This window comes from Dromaius novaehollandiae, chromosome 8 (genome assembly GCF_036370855.1).
Source record: "Dromaius novaehollandiae isolate bDroNov1 chromosome 8, bDroNov1.hap1, whole genome shotgun sequence".
Classification (NCBI taxonomy): Eukaryota; Metazoa; Chordata; class Aves; order Casuariiformes; family Dromaiidae; genus Dromaius; species Dromaius novaehollandiae.
In genome coordinates this window covers 24,294,804-24,309,691 of record NC_088105.1, presented here as the reverse complement: position 1 = coordinate 24,309,691, position 14,888 = coordinate 24,294,804, and the positions used below count along the sequence as shown (strand labels likewise).

The 14,888-nt window shown below is 37.0% G+C and overlaps 1 protein-coding gene across 2 annotated transcripts in view; it reads left to right on the top strand.

Moving 5' to 3' along the window:
* The window catches only part of PKN2 (protein kinase N2), a 57,349-nt gene that overhangs the window by 23,852 nt on the left and 18,609 nt on the right, over positions 1–14,888 (top strand). For both annotated transcript variants that reach the window (XM_064515958.1, XM_064515959.1), the window contains exons 2-4: positions 1,075–1,375; positions 9,064–9,215; positions 13,894–14,011. In XM_064515958.1, coding sequence (XP_064372028.1) covers positions 1,075–1,375; positions 9,064–9,215; positions 13,894–14,011 — 571 coding nt within the window. The remainder of the gene's footprint in view (positions 1–1,074; positions 1,376–9,063; positions 9,216–13,893; positions 14,012–14,888) is intronic.

Sequence of the window (14,888 nt, the reverse complement as noted above, 5' to 3'; positions counted from 1 at the left end):
TCTTAATCGTGTTTAAGAAAACTTACTGTATCTTTGCTCTTTTGGGTAGCTACTTACAGCTCAGACCATATGTTCGCTAAGTATGTCCTGCATTAAGATGAGATCAGATCCTGAATTCAGGAGAACCATTCTTTGATCTTTATTCACTTAGCTCTAGCTAGGTATCTTTAGCTGGGAGCTGCTGTCTATTTATTGTATAGGGTCCCTATGTAAGAAGACATGCACAAAGAATTATTGCATATTCAATTGTATTTGCCTTTTATCAATGTACGTTCTATAACATTCACTTCGTACTCTTACTTCTGTGATATGTAAGGCCACGCAAGGGTGACCTCATCAGCACTGGTGGTTAGACTCTCACCCCTTGCTCCCCTACTACAGCAACTTCTACTCATCACAAAAAAGGTGTTTTTTCACGTCAGTCAAGCTTGTCTGCACAAAGCAAGTAAGACAGATTCACTTTTTAAATCCTTCAAGTAAAGCCTTCTTTAAAAAAAGAAAAAAAATCCAGTAACATCTTGAAGAATATATTCATCTATAAAGATGCCAGGATTGCTTTAAACATTTGAAAGCATCACTAAGTTCTGTGGGTTTTCTTAAGCTTTTTTTACACTCTTCATAAGGAATAGAGTTACCGAACTTCTAGTGAATGTATTTAAAAAAAATTAATTATAAGAATTAAGTCTTATTTCCTATACCCATTTGTTCTATTAAAACATGCAACAGAATCTAGAAAGCTACAAATGTGGGTCACTAGATCTGAGACGTATAACTGCCTGGCAGGCAGGCATGACAAATTCAGAAGTATTTAAATCTCTTGCTGCTAAAAATATGCATAATAAAAATGTCACTAAATTTAAAATAAATCTGTTGTAAAACCTAACTGCAGTTAGCATGTAATGTCCTGTGAGCTTGTAGCTTTAGAACAGCATGAGTGTAGACCTGTGGTTAGTAAATGGTCTTACCAAGTGAGCTTTTAATATATACGGTTTAAAACTCAGTGGTTTTAGTCGTGTAGCATGCATCCTCAGGAAATCACATTTCTGGTAGTCATATTATTGTTTTTCTTTCTAGGGGGATGCCAGAAGTCTTCTAGTCTCTGAGAATGTGAGCACTGGCCAAAAGTTGGACTTCTCAGATACAATGGTACAGCAGAAGCTGGATGAAATAAAGGACCAAATCAAACGAGAAATAAGGAAGGAACTTAAAATCAAGGAAGGAGCTGAGAACCTCAGGAAGGTCACGACGGATAAAAAAAACTTGGCCTATGTGGACAACATTTTGAAAAAATCAAATAAGAAGTTGGAAGATTTGCATCATAAGTTACAGGAGTTAAATGCACACATTGTTGTAACAGATCCTGAAGATGTTACAGGTACTGTATGCTACTCTAAAATCATTTTTTCCTCTTAACTCAGATAAGTTATAGCCCATTTCACTTCGGAAGAAAAAATTGCTCTCGGAATGAGCAAATCAGTAGCGGGCGAGTTTATTACCTATGTATGCTTATTTGCTCTGACTCGCACATAAATGTACATTCCCTTGGAGTTTTAAATTCCCTTCTGGAGAGCACTGTATTTCAAAGAGTACTTGATACTGTAAAGACTAACTAAACGTCAGTTCTTTACTTTTAGTTATTACTATATTAAAAATGTTCTTTTTCTTAGACATTTTAATATTCCTAAAAATTTCTCACTTAAAAGCAAATTTCAGCAGTTGCTGCAGTGATTTTTTTTCCCCCTGACTGAATCCATAGCATCAATATTAACATACTTTTTTATTCTATAACTAATATTTTCATGAAACTCTTATTAGTTTGGGGGGTTTTCTAACTTAAAGGCAGTTTTTAAACTATTTTCCAGTTCTACCATATATTTGGTAGCTTATCGTACAATTTTTACTGTGGCAACTATTTCTTAACTCTTCGGCCTTTCCACACTGAGGCTGCCATTTTTAAGATATTTCAAAAATATTTTAACTGGTATTTTCTGTGGCAAGGCAGTAAGTTGATACTAATTTTTGAATGTATTTCTTTAAAATACCAAGGGTGATATTTTTAGATGGAATGTTGTGAAAATAAACAGTCTAACAAATGACTTTTTCACTTTTATGAAATGACTAATGAGAGATTGCCAGCCTGGTGATTTCACATTACACAGGCTCATCTTGGCAAAAAGTTCATAAAGGTACACATGCCATTGAGGGTGTCTGTGAAGTGAATGTCAAGCCTTAAGCAGCTTGGGCATTAGAATAAAATGAACATCCCTATATTTGAAGAAAGGTTACAGTAAGGACTTAAGAGTATATTGGTAGGTGATGTGAATAATTCACAATATCTGGCACTCTGACATGAAGTGTTGAGGTATCCATGGTAGACTTGGTCAGTGTTCTGTGCGTTTTTTGCTTTTGGTGGTCCTGAGAGACAAAATGGCTAGAACCAGTGTGGCAAAGTAGTTCCTGCATCATGAAATGGATATGAATATAATGATATATTCTTTGCAGATAGTCAGTGGGTTTTTCTTAGGTGTGAATCATTCTGTTTCATATGGGCTAAGGCTTATGAAAGTCCACCTAAGTGTTGACACTAGTGTGTCTGTTAAAGGCTGAAGAGAACAGAAAGAAAATCACATGCAAAACCTGTAGGGACCCCGAATATAAAAATCAGCACTGATTTGTGAAGTTCATCCAGTAGCAGAATTTCAAGTGTCTGAGCACTGAATGCTGTCACTGCAGTGCCCTCCTCCAGGGCAGCATTGTGAAGCTCTGTCACAATGACTTAATGACTAATGTCTTCCTTCTCCATGACTCAGGAAATACAACAGACCCTAAGAAAGCATTTACTGATTGCAAAAGAGATGGTCTGTGTATAAAGAACTAAATAACATCGTTCAGATCCTTAGTACATTTCTGAACCATAGTACACTTCTGAAAAGGCCAGCAGCACTCATTGCTTTTGTGAATAACTTGGCAGCCAGACTTTTCTTGCCTTGCATTTGAATGCCAGAGACTTCATGAAAGGCATAGGGAGTAAAACCTCAAGGCTGATAAATTTCTGTGCTTCTACTTGCTAAACTCTTCTTGAATAGAGAGGAAATTAAAGACACAGCAATAACTTGCAGGCAGATAGCTTTTGCAGCCTTACTGTGATTATTGAGATATGCTGAGGAGACTAGATTATTGCTTTACTATTTTGATTATTGCATGTTAGACATTTCTTATGTCTTAAGTGGTGTTCTTATGTTTAAGAAGGAACTCACGAATTCTAAGGTCTTGATATTCTCTACTTAGCATCACATCTGGTATTCCTATATAAGACCAATTCAGAATAGAATATATTTTACAACATTCTTAAAGAACCTTCATAAGGTCTTTAATTTTATGATAGAGATATAGGCATAGATATTTTAGATCAAAGATTTACAAGCACCCACTCGGCCAAAACAGAAACGGTTGAATTTTCATATACTGTTTGCCTTTTAACTTAATTGCCTGTCTCCTTCCTTATTCATGGTCACTGACTCTGAGGGGGACACTGTCCTGTCAGTAAACATTCTATCTTGAGACTAGCAGATGCAGGTCGTCTAAGTGATATTTTGATTATAATACTGAAGTCCTGGGTTTCACTTTATATTTAAGGTATTTGTGAGCTTGGTCATTCAAGAAACAGGTCAGTAACATAAAACTTAGGACACTTAAGAATATATATTCAACAAATATATAAAGATGTGTAACCTTAAAGGTCACTGTCATCTGACAGAGTACACTTCTGTAGAGACATTGCAGCTTTCTCAGTCTGAGAATTCTTGCTTTTGCCTGAGATCACTGTAGTGAATTTAGTAACTATTTACTGATGCTTGTAGAAACATCCCAAGTAAGTGCAATGTTGCTGATGGTGAGCTATATTATAAGTTGCAACTTTACATTTAAAGTCATGTTTGACCTTTTTTGGTCAGTTAGTGACAAGTACTTTAGAGAGAAATATCTGGGGTGATGTTTAGACTACACAGCATGTATGCTGAAAATAGGATAAAGAGGGCTCAAGAACTGGAGGAGGATAAAATGAGCAGCAGTGAAAATAGCATCAATTAAAGTCTATATACGCTCTGTATACTTACACTAGCTTTTTTTTTTTTTTTTTTTTTTTTTTGTAAAGCACCAAATGTTCCCTGTCTTCTAGAGTGCACTGTGTGGGTTATTGAGGGCTATAAGTAGCAAGAGCATTGCAGGTCAAGATGGGGATCCATTGAGAAATAACACTGATAACACTAGAAAATCTTTCCCTATAAGATGATGATCCTTTTGATCTGGTATGGCCTGAACTCTGAAGACTTTGAACAGTTTCTGTTGATTGGCTGGTAATTCACTGTGGTGACTTGGAAGAGTCATTTAACCCCTCTTTGTTCCTGCGTCTGAAAAGTGGGTGTGAGCATGTATTTGTGAACTACTCCAGACTTGCAGCTGAGGAGTGCTGTGAAAGCTATTATGACTCATATTATTGCTTACAGTATCAAGCAGTAATTGCTGCTTTTTTTTTGATGGACCAGTAATTTGTAGTGTAACTACCTCATCAGTGCAGTATAATCAATGCATGTTGAAGCCATTGTACTGTGGTCTTAATAACATTACTGTAGAAAAATGTACACTAATAACATTACCTTTCAAGTTACTGAAGACATTTTGGTGATGGCTTGCCTACAGCTGAGAGCTTTCCATGTCCTAATATTATAGGAAATTATTTTCACAGCTACTTGAAGAATTGGTATTAACTTTAACCAAAAGTAGTTTCTGGAAAAGCTGTATTGCTAAATGGGAGATGTGGCAACTTTTGTATCACTCAGAAACAACTTGTGGCATAGCATGTGTTTACTTTTCATTATGGACCTGCTGGTAAATCTAGATTAGTTCTAGAAAGGAGACTTTGTACCCAGCTCTGCCCTTACCACACAGAGTGTTAGTCAGACTGGGAGGCAGTTTTAAAATTAGTAGGTCAGCACTTAAAGTGAAGCAATGTAGCAATATAAAATGAGTAGGAAAAGCCTAGTGACCAAAATCTGAGTTTTATTTTAATGTGTCATATGGGAATGATTTCCATATTAGAAATGAAGACATTTCATGTCTTGAAAATATGCTTCTACACAGTAGTATAGATGAAATTGATGTTCTTTTCATGTAGCTAAAATTGAACATTTGAAAAAGTAGTAGAAATTGTGCTTTTTAATATGACTCAGCAAGGTATAGTGTTGAACTAGATTATTTGTGGCAAGTCACTGATTTAATTAGGTGCCTATATATGTGTATAGGAAACATGTTCAGTTGGTTGCTTGGAAGTGATATTTTTGATGTTGTTCTTTAAGTGACATGTCCAAGAACTTCTTTCCTTTCTGCTTTTCTTTAGAAAACGAGTAGCTGACAGAGAGACTTTATTACCTTCCCTACAAATGAAGGGGCTAATCCCCTTAGATACTGAAGAGTCCATATAAAATCGCCCATGAGACCAATTATAGGGAAAAACAGGAACTTCTTAAATGACTGACTCCACCTACAAGGCTCATACATAGGAATGTCATAGTATCTTTAGGGAACCTTATCATTATGCTGCGGTGCCATCTGGGAGCCCCAATTCACAAAGTTGCAGGGGATCCTAGATTTCACACCGAGCTTGTTGGAGAGATGATGCACCCTAGATTTCACACTGAGCTTGTTGGAGAGATGATGCACCCAGCCTCTGGGGAAGAATTCCCACAGGCGTGAGCCGCAGTCTCGGAAAGCGTAGGGTTGTGTCACTACTCTAAGGGTACAGTTGAGATGGGAGTGTTGGTAAAAGGCAATTTATAAGCAAGTAACTTTGCTTGTGAGCACTGTGCAAAGATTTGGCCAAACTGAAGAGGCTTTCAGAAGAACAAAGATCAGTGTTAGGATAAACACTTTAAATTGAAAACTGTTATTATCCAGATGCAGTCCAGACACTTAAAAAAATAAAAAAGTAAAAAAATAAATCAAGTATCACCTTACTTATTGACTTGCTTTATTAAATCTTATATCTTCATGAAAACAAGATACTGTTAAATTATGTAACATAAGCAACTCCGAATATACTGATAGGGTTAAGGAAGGAAGGCTGGCTAGCCTGGGAGGCTACAGCTTTCAGTTTAACCTGAATGCAGTGCCAAGTGCTGGGGACTTGCATCAACCTGGATATGCATTAACAACATGCTGTGCAAAAATTAGCATTGAACAACAAGATTCATTGTGTATAACTGTAGAGCAAAAATATCATGCTAGTTGCATCACATGATGTCAAATTTACTTGAAATACATCTGTTTGTTCACTCAGTTTCACCATACTGAGGAGAAAATGACTAGGGGCACTAATCCACTGCCCAGCAAAGCTCTTACTATCTGTTGCAAAGCTAGACTTGAATTCACCCAAAATGATAAGTCTTATACTCTCTTTATTGGTCAATAATTGTGACAAACTAGAGATCCTCTTGTTTTCACCAGTCCCTGTCTCCTTACTCTGAAAATTACCTACTTCACCAAACTATAAATTTACTAAAGTACTTCAATTCTTAAGCATACACCTAAATCTCATTGATTGAAATTATTGGGATGAATTTATTACTTATTTGTATTATGATGATGACTAAATGTCTCCAGATGAGATCTGAGCCCCACTGTATAGTGCTTTACGCTAATAGACAAGAGAGAGCTAGCCATACCAAAGTGATTACCACCTAAGTAGACATTACAAAGAGAGGGAAACAGATAATGCAGACATAGCTTGCAGTGCTGTTGTAAAGATTGTCAGTGCTTTCCATAATAGGACTGTTTTGTCTAAGTGACTTAAAACTTTAATCTGAATTCTTCTATAGGAAGCTGCTTCAGGCTGCTTACTGTATTATAACAGGGTGGGGGAAGGAAGAGTCACTTTGGAGCAGTTTCTAGAAATGTTTGGGGGAGCAATTTTTTCCTTAAGAGAAATTTCTCTTCAAGAAAACATATTGTTCCATGCCTGGGAGTTCAGTGAGTAGCTGTTATGAATGAAAGCAGAAGACTTCTTTCTCATGAGTGATTCGTATGGAAGAACATGGTTTCCTATTGCTGCTGGTTACTAAGCGTATTGGTAGAAGCGTTTGAACTAAATGGTAGAGGAGAGTGCAGATGCACAAGTGCAGACTGTCTCTGTAGAAGGCTCGGGTAGATGATGTGATTAGACTATCTCAATGCAGACATGCAAAGGGAGAGAGTAAGAGCAGCATGGGCAGCCTGAATTGTGGCATCTCTGATGAGGGCTTGACTTGCAATTTGAGTGTTGTTTTAAACAAGCAAAGGAAGAATGCTTATGCGCATCTTAAAGTTGTGAAAACACTTCAGGAGAACCACGGTCATCCCATGGATCATCAGAGGACTAGGATCTTTATGTGGTTGAAGCCTGCATCATAAATCTAAAGTTGGTAAATATTCATTTATACAACTAATCTACTTTATAAGGAAACCTGACACTGTGGCTTGCACACTTGCTTTTTCCTGATTGTTTTCATTTTGAATAGATCGTTAGGTGAAGATCAGTTGAATGTGAAGATGAGTAAGAGGAAAGCATGTTGTTAATCTTTGTTTTATTAAGAACATATTTAAGCTAAAGCTCTGCAAGTGCAATGTTTCATAGAGGAATCAGGCCAAAACGTAGAGAAGAAGATGAACTAAAAAACAGATGAGAAATAGCACACTTTTTTTCCTTCTGAAGCCTCAAGTATTTTCTCTTAACGCACAGCCTCGAAGAAGTGAAGCTGCAGAGAGTCTTAAAGAGGCTCAAAGTGAAGAGTGTGAAATAGACAGCAACAAAGGAAATTAAGTTCTACTAACAAGAAATCTGTATGTAGCCTTGACAAAGACTGCAATTTAAAAGAAGGAAATTACACTGCAAACTTGAAAGTAAAATGTATTAAATCTCCAAAACTGGTTATCAGAAGCCTCTACAGAAGAAATATGAAATGGCAGATAAAAACCCCCTCCTGCCAGCACCTCATAATTAATAATTTGGGAGTTACTAGCATAATGCCTATGTGTTTTAATAAACAAGGGAAGATTTCAGGAACTTGATCTATCAGCATAGTTTTAATTCTAGGAAAATTAATTAAAATTGAGATAAGACTATACTGTTATGATATCAGTTAAGTATAATCTTCCAGGAGACCAACCAGTGGCATATGCCTGTAGGGAAAGTAGTCTGAGTTGTTAGTGTAAAAGGAATCAACAACAAAAAAGGATTATGGTAGTGGGCATAATTTAACCTATTTTTTTCAGAAAGTTTGAAAAAGAAGTCACTGGGACTGTTAGGGAAGATAATTAGCCACAGATGAAAGGACAGGTTTTTTTAAACTATTCTATTGCAGAATAGTTAAGCACTAGGAAATAGTTCAATTCACTTATTTTCAGGGTAGAGATTAACAATTCATGTTGCATAACCTGGGATTTGAAGTCATGATTAATATCCTTTTCTGGAGGACAGCGAGTTAGGGAGTTTAACTCCATAGTCTTACGCCTGCATTCTTTAAGGAAAAGACTATCATGTTGTCTAGTCTTAATTTTGACAAACTGTCTGCAGTGTTCATACCAGAAAGGGTACATTGAAATCGATGAGGAATACAGCTACTTAAAAATCTGTCTTTGGACTGTGCTTGCTGGTAATGAATATTGTTATCTAAGTTTGCTTTTTAAAGCACTTAAATTTTAACTCGGAGGTGTAAGAAGGCTTAATGGCAAACTGCATTTTTAATTGACTGAAGATATTCCAGAAGAAACAAATCTCCTTTGAGATAAAAATAGAGCTAACTGCAAACCTGCCTATTTACCACCCCCGGAAGTGATTCATGTGAATTAGGACGTGTGTAGGAGTCTCTGGGCTTTCGTGAGGCTTTTCATGTTAAGGCGCGTTTGCAGTACTATTGCAAAGTAGCTCTGGACAGGACAGTTGGTCTTAATGCTTAAATATAGTTTTCCAGCTATACCTTAATAGAATAGAAAAACTTGTTGCATACATTACATCTTGTATTTAACTCACAGATTGTCCCAGGACTCCTGATACTCCAAACAGCGATCCTCGTTTTTCTACTAACAACAGATTGATGGCCTTAAAAAAGCAACTGGATATAGAACTGAAGGTAAAACAAGGAGCAGAGAATATGATACAGATGTATTCAAACGGCTCTTCAAAGGTAAGGCTCTGGAATGCTTAAAGAACATGGAAGTGATCATGGATTTTCATGTTGCTGTGGTGTGTGTGAATTTAAAATGTATAAAATATGCTATTCTGTATCTTTTGTTTTTTTAATTAAGTAGTAATGTAGAATCTGCTACAAATTACTATACCTTTTTTGTTGTGGTTTAATAGCCACTAAAGATGCTCATTAAAAGTGGTTATTTTGTCAGTTTGTCCACAGGCAGCCCAACCTACATAACAAATCCAGTTTACTATATTTAGTACGTCTGGTAATCTTTGATCATGTGTGATTTGCTAAGTGGCAAAGCTTGATATGACACTGAGTGGTGTCTGCCTTTCTCTAGCTGCACTAAAAAAAAAAATCCATTGAAGTCGTAACGTTCATGACGATTACACAGAAGGTGGCATTGCCAAATATACTTCAGAAATGGTCATCTGGTTTTAGTTGGCAGTAAAAAAAAGTACAAAAAGTCTTTGAGAGCATAATATTCTGACAGTGTTATAATCTGTGCTAACAAACTGTTCTAGTTCTCCATTAGCCTAAATTACTCTAACATGGAGGAAAAGATGAAAGAAAACATCACTAAAAATAGTTCTTTACAAAAGTGTGGTGTTCTAGAGATAGCATCTGATAGCATCAAACTGAAACTAAAAGTAAAGCTGTGCTGATTTCTAGATCTGAATTTTAAGCACACACTCTCTCTCAATAGCACCAGCAGTTGCCTGGGGAGGCAGGGGAGAGTAATCCTAAGTGAGTTTGCTTTAGCTAGGCTATGTAATGAAATTCATCATACATAGCATTCTAGATGCACCCTTAACTCAACTGAAACTAGCCAAACCTTTTAAATTAAAAAAAAAAAAAAAAAAAAAAGTCTTATGAGTATTAGGAAGTCATAGTTCTCAAGTGAGTAAAAGTGTGTGTGTGGGGGGAAGGGACCTTCTGCTTACTAGCGCGCCCCCCCCCCCCCATTAGTTGCTCATTTGCTCTCCTTTCCATTTACTCTTACCAAATCATTAAGGAGATGAGCTGAATCTGCAACCATAGGTCTAACAAATGGCACGTAGCAGCGTGGTTAGATGTTTCTGTGTCCAGAAGATAGTAAATAAAATTGAAATGTGGTGAAGTCTTAACTGACTGACCTAACACACAGCTGAGCCAGTGAACTTTTTTAAATAAGTGTTTGACTTGAAGAAAGATTAGACATCTGTGGATTGCTTTGCTACTGGTTATAATTGGTATTGACTGAGAAGTATTGGAATATGTGTTTCTAAACAAATTTCTCTTTGGGACTCATGGAAAGATAGATACTTCGTATCTGCCTCCTGTACGACTTTCTTATACCTTGCAAAGTCAGAGTGGTGGTGCTTCTCCAGGAAAGGATTTTAGACTAGAGGGACCACAGGTGCCATCGAAGCTCACTTCATCCCAGTGGCACCCCTCTGGGAAGCAGCCAGTGCCCTGGCAGCCTTCTCTAAACTGGCGGGTAGCCTGCTCGCCCCAGAGGGACGGGCACAATGCCCGCGCTGCACCTTGTGGCTGGAGGCCTTGGAACGCTGGGCCGGCCTCGGCTCGTGGGAGCCCCGGAGCCTCCCACTCTGGGGCTGTGTGCTTAACTTCAGGTACACCTAAAATAATAATGGATCAGCAGACATACATGTTACTCGCTGAGGGTTTATTAGGAACATAATACCTTATAACAGCCTGAGAAAAGTTAACAATGTTCAGGCTCTGGTGTTAGATGTTCTTAGCAAGCTTTGATCTGACGAGGTAGAAAGGATAAATTCTGGCTTGCTTTGACTGAGGCATGTAATTAAAACTGAGGATTGAATGTTTTACCTGCAATTAGTAAATGTTTTGATCAGCCCACCAAATTGGGCTTATATGGTAACTGGGCTGGGGAGAGCAAATTGGAAAACACAAAAGCATCACAAGCTGCTTCAACAAACAGAATGGAGATGATGTGAATTCATTCTCTTATTCATAATTCTCAGTAGTGAAGTAATCTGGCAGGTTTAAACTGTAGGCTTACGTATGGTGATTAGGTTTTAAAAGCAGCACTTAAAACAACTCAAGTGTCCGGATGAGGTGGGCAAGAGGGACAGAAAACACCCTGTTTGAATCTAACCCTGGTGATGCAGTGGTTCTTTAAAAAGTAGTTTCTGGACCCTCTTTCAAATATACTCAGTTATTTTGTGACCTTAACTCAAACACACAGTAAGCTTGCAGTTAGATAACAGTATTACTTTCAGACCTTCATTTACTGGAGGGAGATCATCCTGTTTTTAAACATGAAAAAAGCGGTCTTTTATAGTAATAAACGCATCACCTCATGGGAAGGCATCTTATTGCATTTATTCTACTTGCTTCAGTAGCAGTCAGCCCAGCCTATTCCAAGTTAAGTGTTTCTGAGATATTGATCATCTTTGCCTGGACTTCTGTGAATTCTCTGAGAACCCATGACAGCCTTACAGACCGGTTTTACAGGCGCTGTCAGTTCTTCTGTATCTGGGAGATGCTTTGAAGTCTTTTGTATTCAGACTCCAATATTAAAAGAGCTGCTAAGTATAACACATCCATTCTGATTCTGAAGATGGGATTTTCTTTCTGCTGAAAAAAAACAGGGATATCTCTATAATCCTGAATTATGTCCATCTTGTTACTCGTTGAAGGGCTGATGTTGCCCATAAGCAAACAAATCCATTGCAATAGAAGGACGTGGGAGACAACTGACAGCAGCAAGCTCAAAAACAGGATAGAAATGAAGGCATAGACAAAGAAACACTTGAAGCATATTTATGCATCGAAATGAGGCAGGATAAACTTTAAACAGAGTTGCACATAATCTGCTAGTTAGGTCCTGTATTCAGCTGTAGATTGTGCCTATTTCAAAAATTGATGTTTGTATATAAGAAGGCATTCGTTTAAGAAATGCGGCATACTGTTTAATTAGGTGGCTAATGTAGAATACACCATGAGGACTATAAAGGTCTAAAGTATGAAAATTAGCGATATTATAAAGCATCGATTAATATTAAAACTTACAAACAAGGGTACTAATACTATGGTATGTAGTGGTGCACAAATTTTTCCCATGCAACCAAAACCTTTTCCCCTATATCTCTCTGGGTGTGTCTACCTTGCAGAATATAGAGTAGCATAAAAATACCCGAGTGAGCAAGTACATTAGGCACAGGGTCATAGTGGCACTCTGAAAGTAAATTTCTCACTTTTCAGTATATTGTTGTTGGCGGAGGGGGGGATTTGTGCGGGTGATTTGTTTTTTGCCCTTCACATTATCCTTCATGGTGTCAACACTTCTAACTTCACTATCTGTACAGTGCTGCAGTCCTTTGTCTTGGTCATGGTATAAGGGGAAGAATTGAATTTCTTCCAGTTGTTAAATAATTGATAACTTCATTATAAAGTTAAAAATATAAGTATAAACCATGTCCATGGCAAAGTAACTTATTAATGAAGCTATATAGTGGTTGCAAAATGAGTTAACCAGAATGCCCTTTGGGCTATAACTGAAGTGTGATAGTTATCTATACTGACTACTATTAATTATTTTGATTGGTACTGCGCAGACAGAACAAATACAACTGCCTTAAATTTTGACCCCATCAGTGGCAATCTTTCTCATCTCTTAACTTTAAGTCTAACTTGCAGCAACAATGAAAAAGGGGTACCAGTCTCAGAGGTTATCTGGCATGTCATTTCTAAAATGTTTAGAGAGCTCTGCAGCAACTGTACAAACACATGCAGAGTTCCATGTGCAACAGCCAATTGATTATCTGTTGGAAGCCATAGCTCCTTTAGCTGGAGAACAAAAAATAGCATACCTGAGAAATACTTACCTTTATGGATGGCTGTCCATACTCCTGATGGTGAAATGGCCTTATCGGTTAGTTTGAAATTACACCTTCAGAAACTTTCACTTCCAAACTGCTTTTTATGTTACTGCTTTTGAAAACAGAAAAGTGTTTAGCTCAGTTTGTTTAGATTAGAAGCACAACAACTTAAGTTGCTAATGAAATAGCTAATAAAGTAACCCTCACATATTGATGCAAAACAATCTTCAGCTTTGACTTTCTCAGAAAAACATCACAGAATTACTTATAGCTGTGTGTCTATACATATATATATATGCATGATGTACGCTAACTTCGTTTTATTTTTAAGATTGAAATTCAGCTCAAATGAATCGGTACAATAATTTTTTTGTGTTTAGTCTACTAAATTTGTCTATTAAAAATGTAGCAGAGTTCTTATCACATGCACTGTGAACATGAGTCATTCTGCATAAGATGCAGCTCTTTTGCACTTAATATCTTGTCTTTTCTTCAGTATCAGCTTACAAAATATTTATCTACACATGTAGTGTTTCTAGATCATGTCTTCTTTATCCAGCTTTAAAGAGATACTGTTTCCATGGGAGTGGCTTATAGTCTTTAATCAACCAGAATATGCCTCTGTCCTAACTTAATTTCCACTAATATCTTAATGCAGTTAGTTGCATTGGTCTGCATAGTTAGTGGTCTGCTATACTGAAGGATGTATACTGAAAGCTTTAAAAACTGCATGCTTTAGGAACAGAGCTGACTAAGGTTTTTTTTTTTTTTTTTTTTTTTTTTAATGAAGAATTTACATTTTTAACTTTTTGTTTTAATAGGATCGAAAACTTCTTGCCACAGCTCAACAGATGCTCCAGGACAGCAAGACAAAAATAGAAGTTATAAGGATGCAGATTCTTCAGGCAGTCCAGACCAATGAATTGGCTTTTGATAATGGTGATGGAGTAGAAAAGAAATACAAATCTCCATTAATGTCAGAATCCCATGTAGAGATGTACCCATATGCACACAGAGCTATAATAAATTTCTAGTAGGAAGAGAGGTTAGACAAAAACTGTATGAACTGAAAATGGTCAAAGACTAGACATATCACTTCATGTATTCAGATGCCAAATATATCTGACTTTATTAAGCCAAAAAATTAGGTTTAATGAAGAGAAATACAATAACCCTTCATCCAGTTTATCCCTTACGCAGTCTGTTTTGGCTTCATGCTTGGCTTTCTCCTTCCACGCATGCTTTCTTTTGTCTTGACAATAAATATCATTTTTCTTCAGAGAATAAAATCTTTTTGCTGCTGGGAAAAATATTCAGATGTAGGTTCAAAGTCTACTTGTCAGGCTTACCCATTGACCTTATTACTAGTGGGAACAGGTGCACACAGAGGCAACTTCTGGTGGCCTTATGGGTATTTAGACTAGACTGAGTAATCAACTATTTTACAAAGCAAAAATCAGTTTTTAGAAAGATCTGTTTTGAAACACGCATATATATACTACATTTTGTAAGTAGTTTTAAACTCATTCTTTGGGAATTCTTAAATAAAGATTTTGAGATATAATAGCATGGGTGTGCTATGAAATTCTGAGCATATTGGTACATCTCTAACTCTTGAACTTCATTCATATGCATCTCTTTGAGTATTGAAGCTGTATGATGATGCTCATAATCAGGGCCTGAAGATCTCCTAGCTAATGAAAAACTTGGTGGTTCGGGGTTTTGTTTTTTAACACTTAAAATATTTTTTAACACTCCATCTTAGCACAGGGATTATGCATATTTCCTCAAAGGAGGGAGGCGTCTTCCAGTCTCC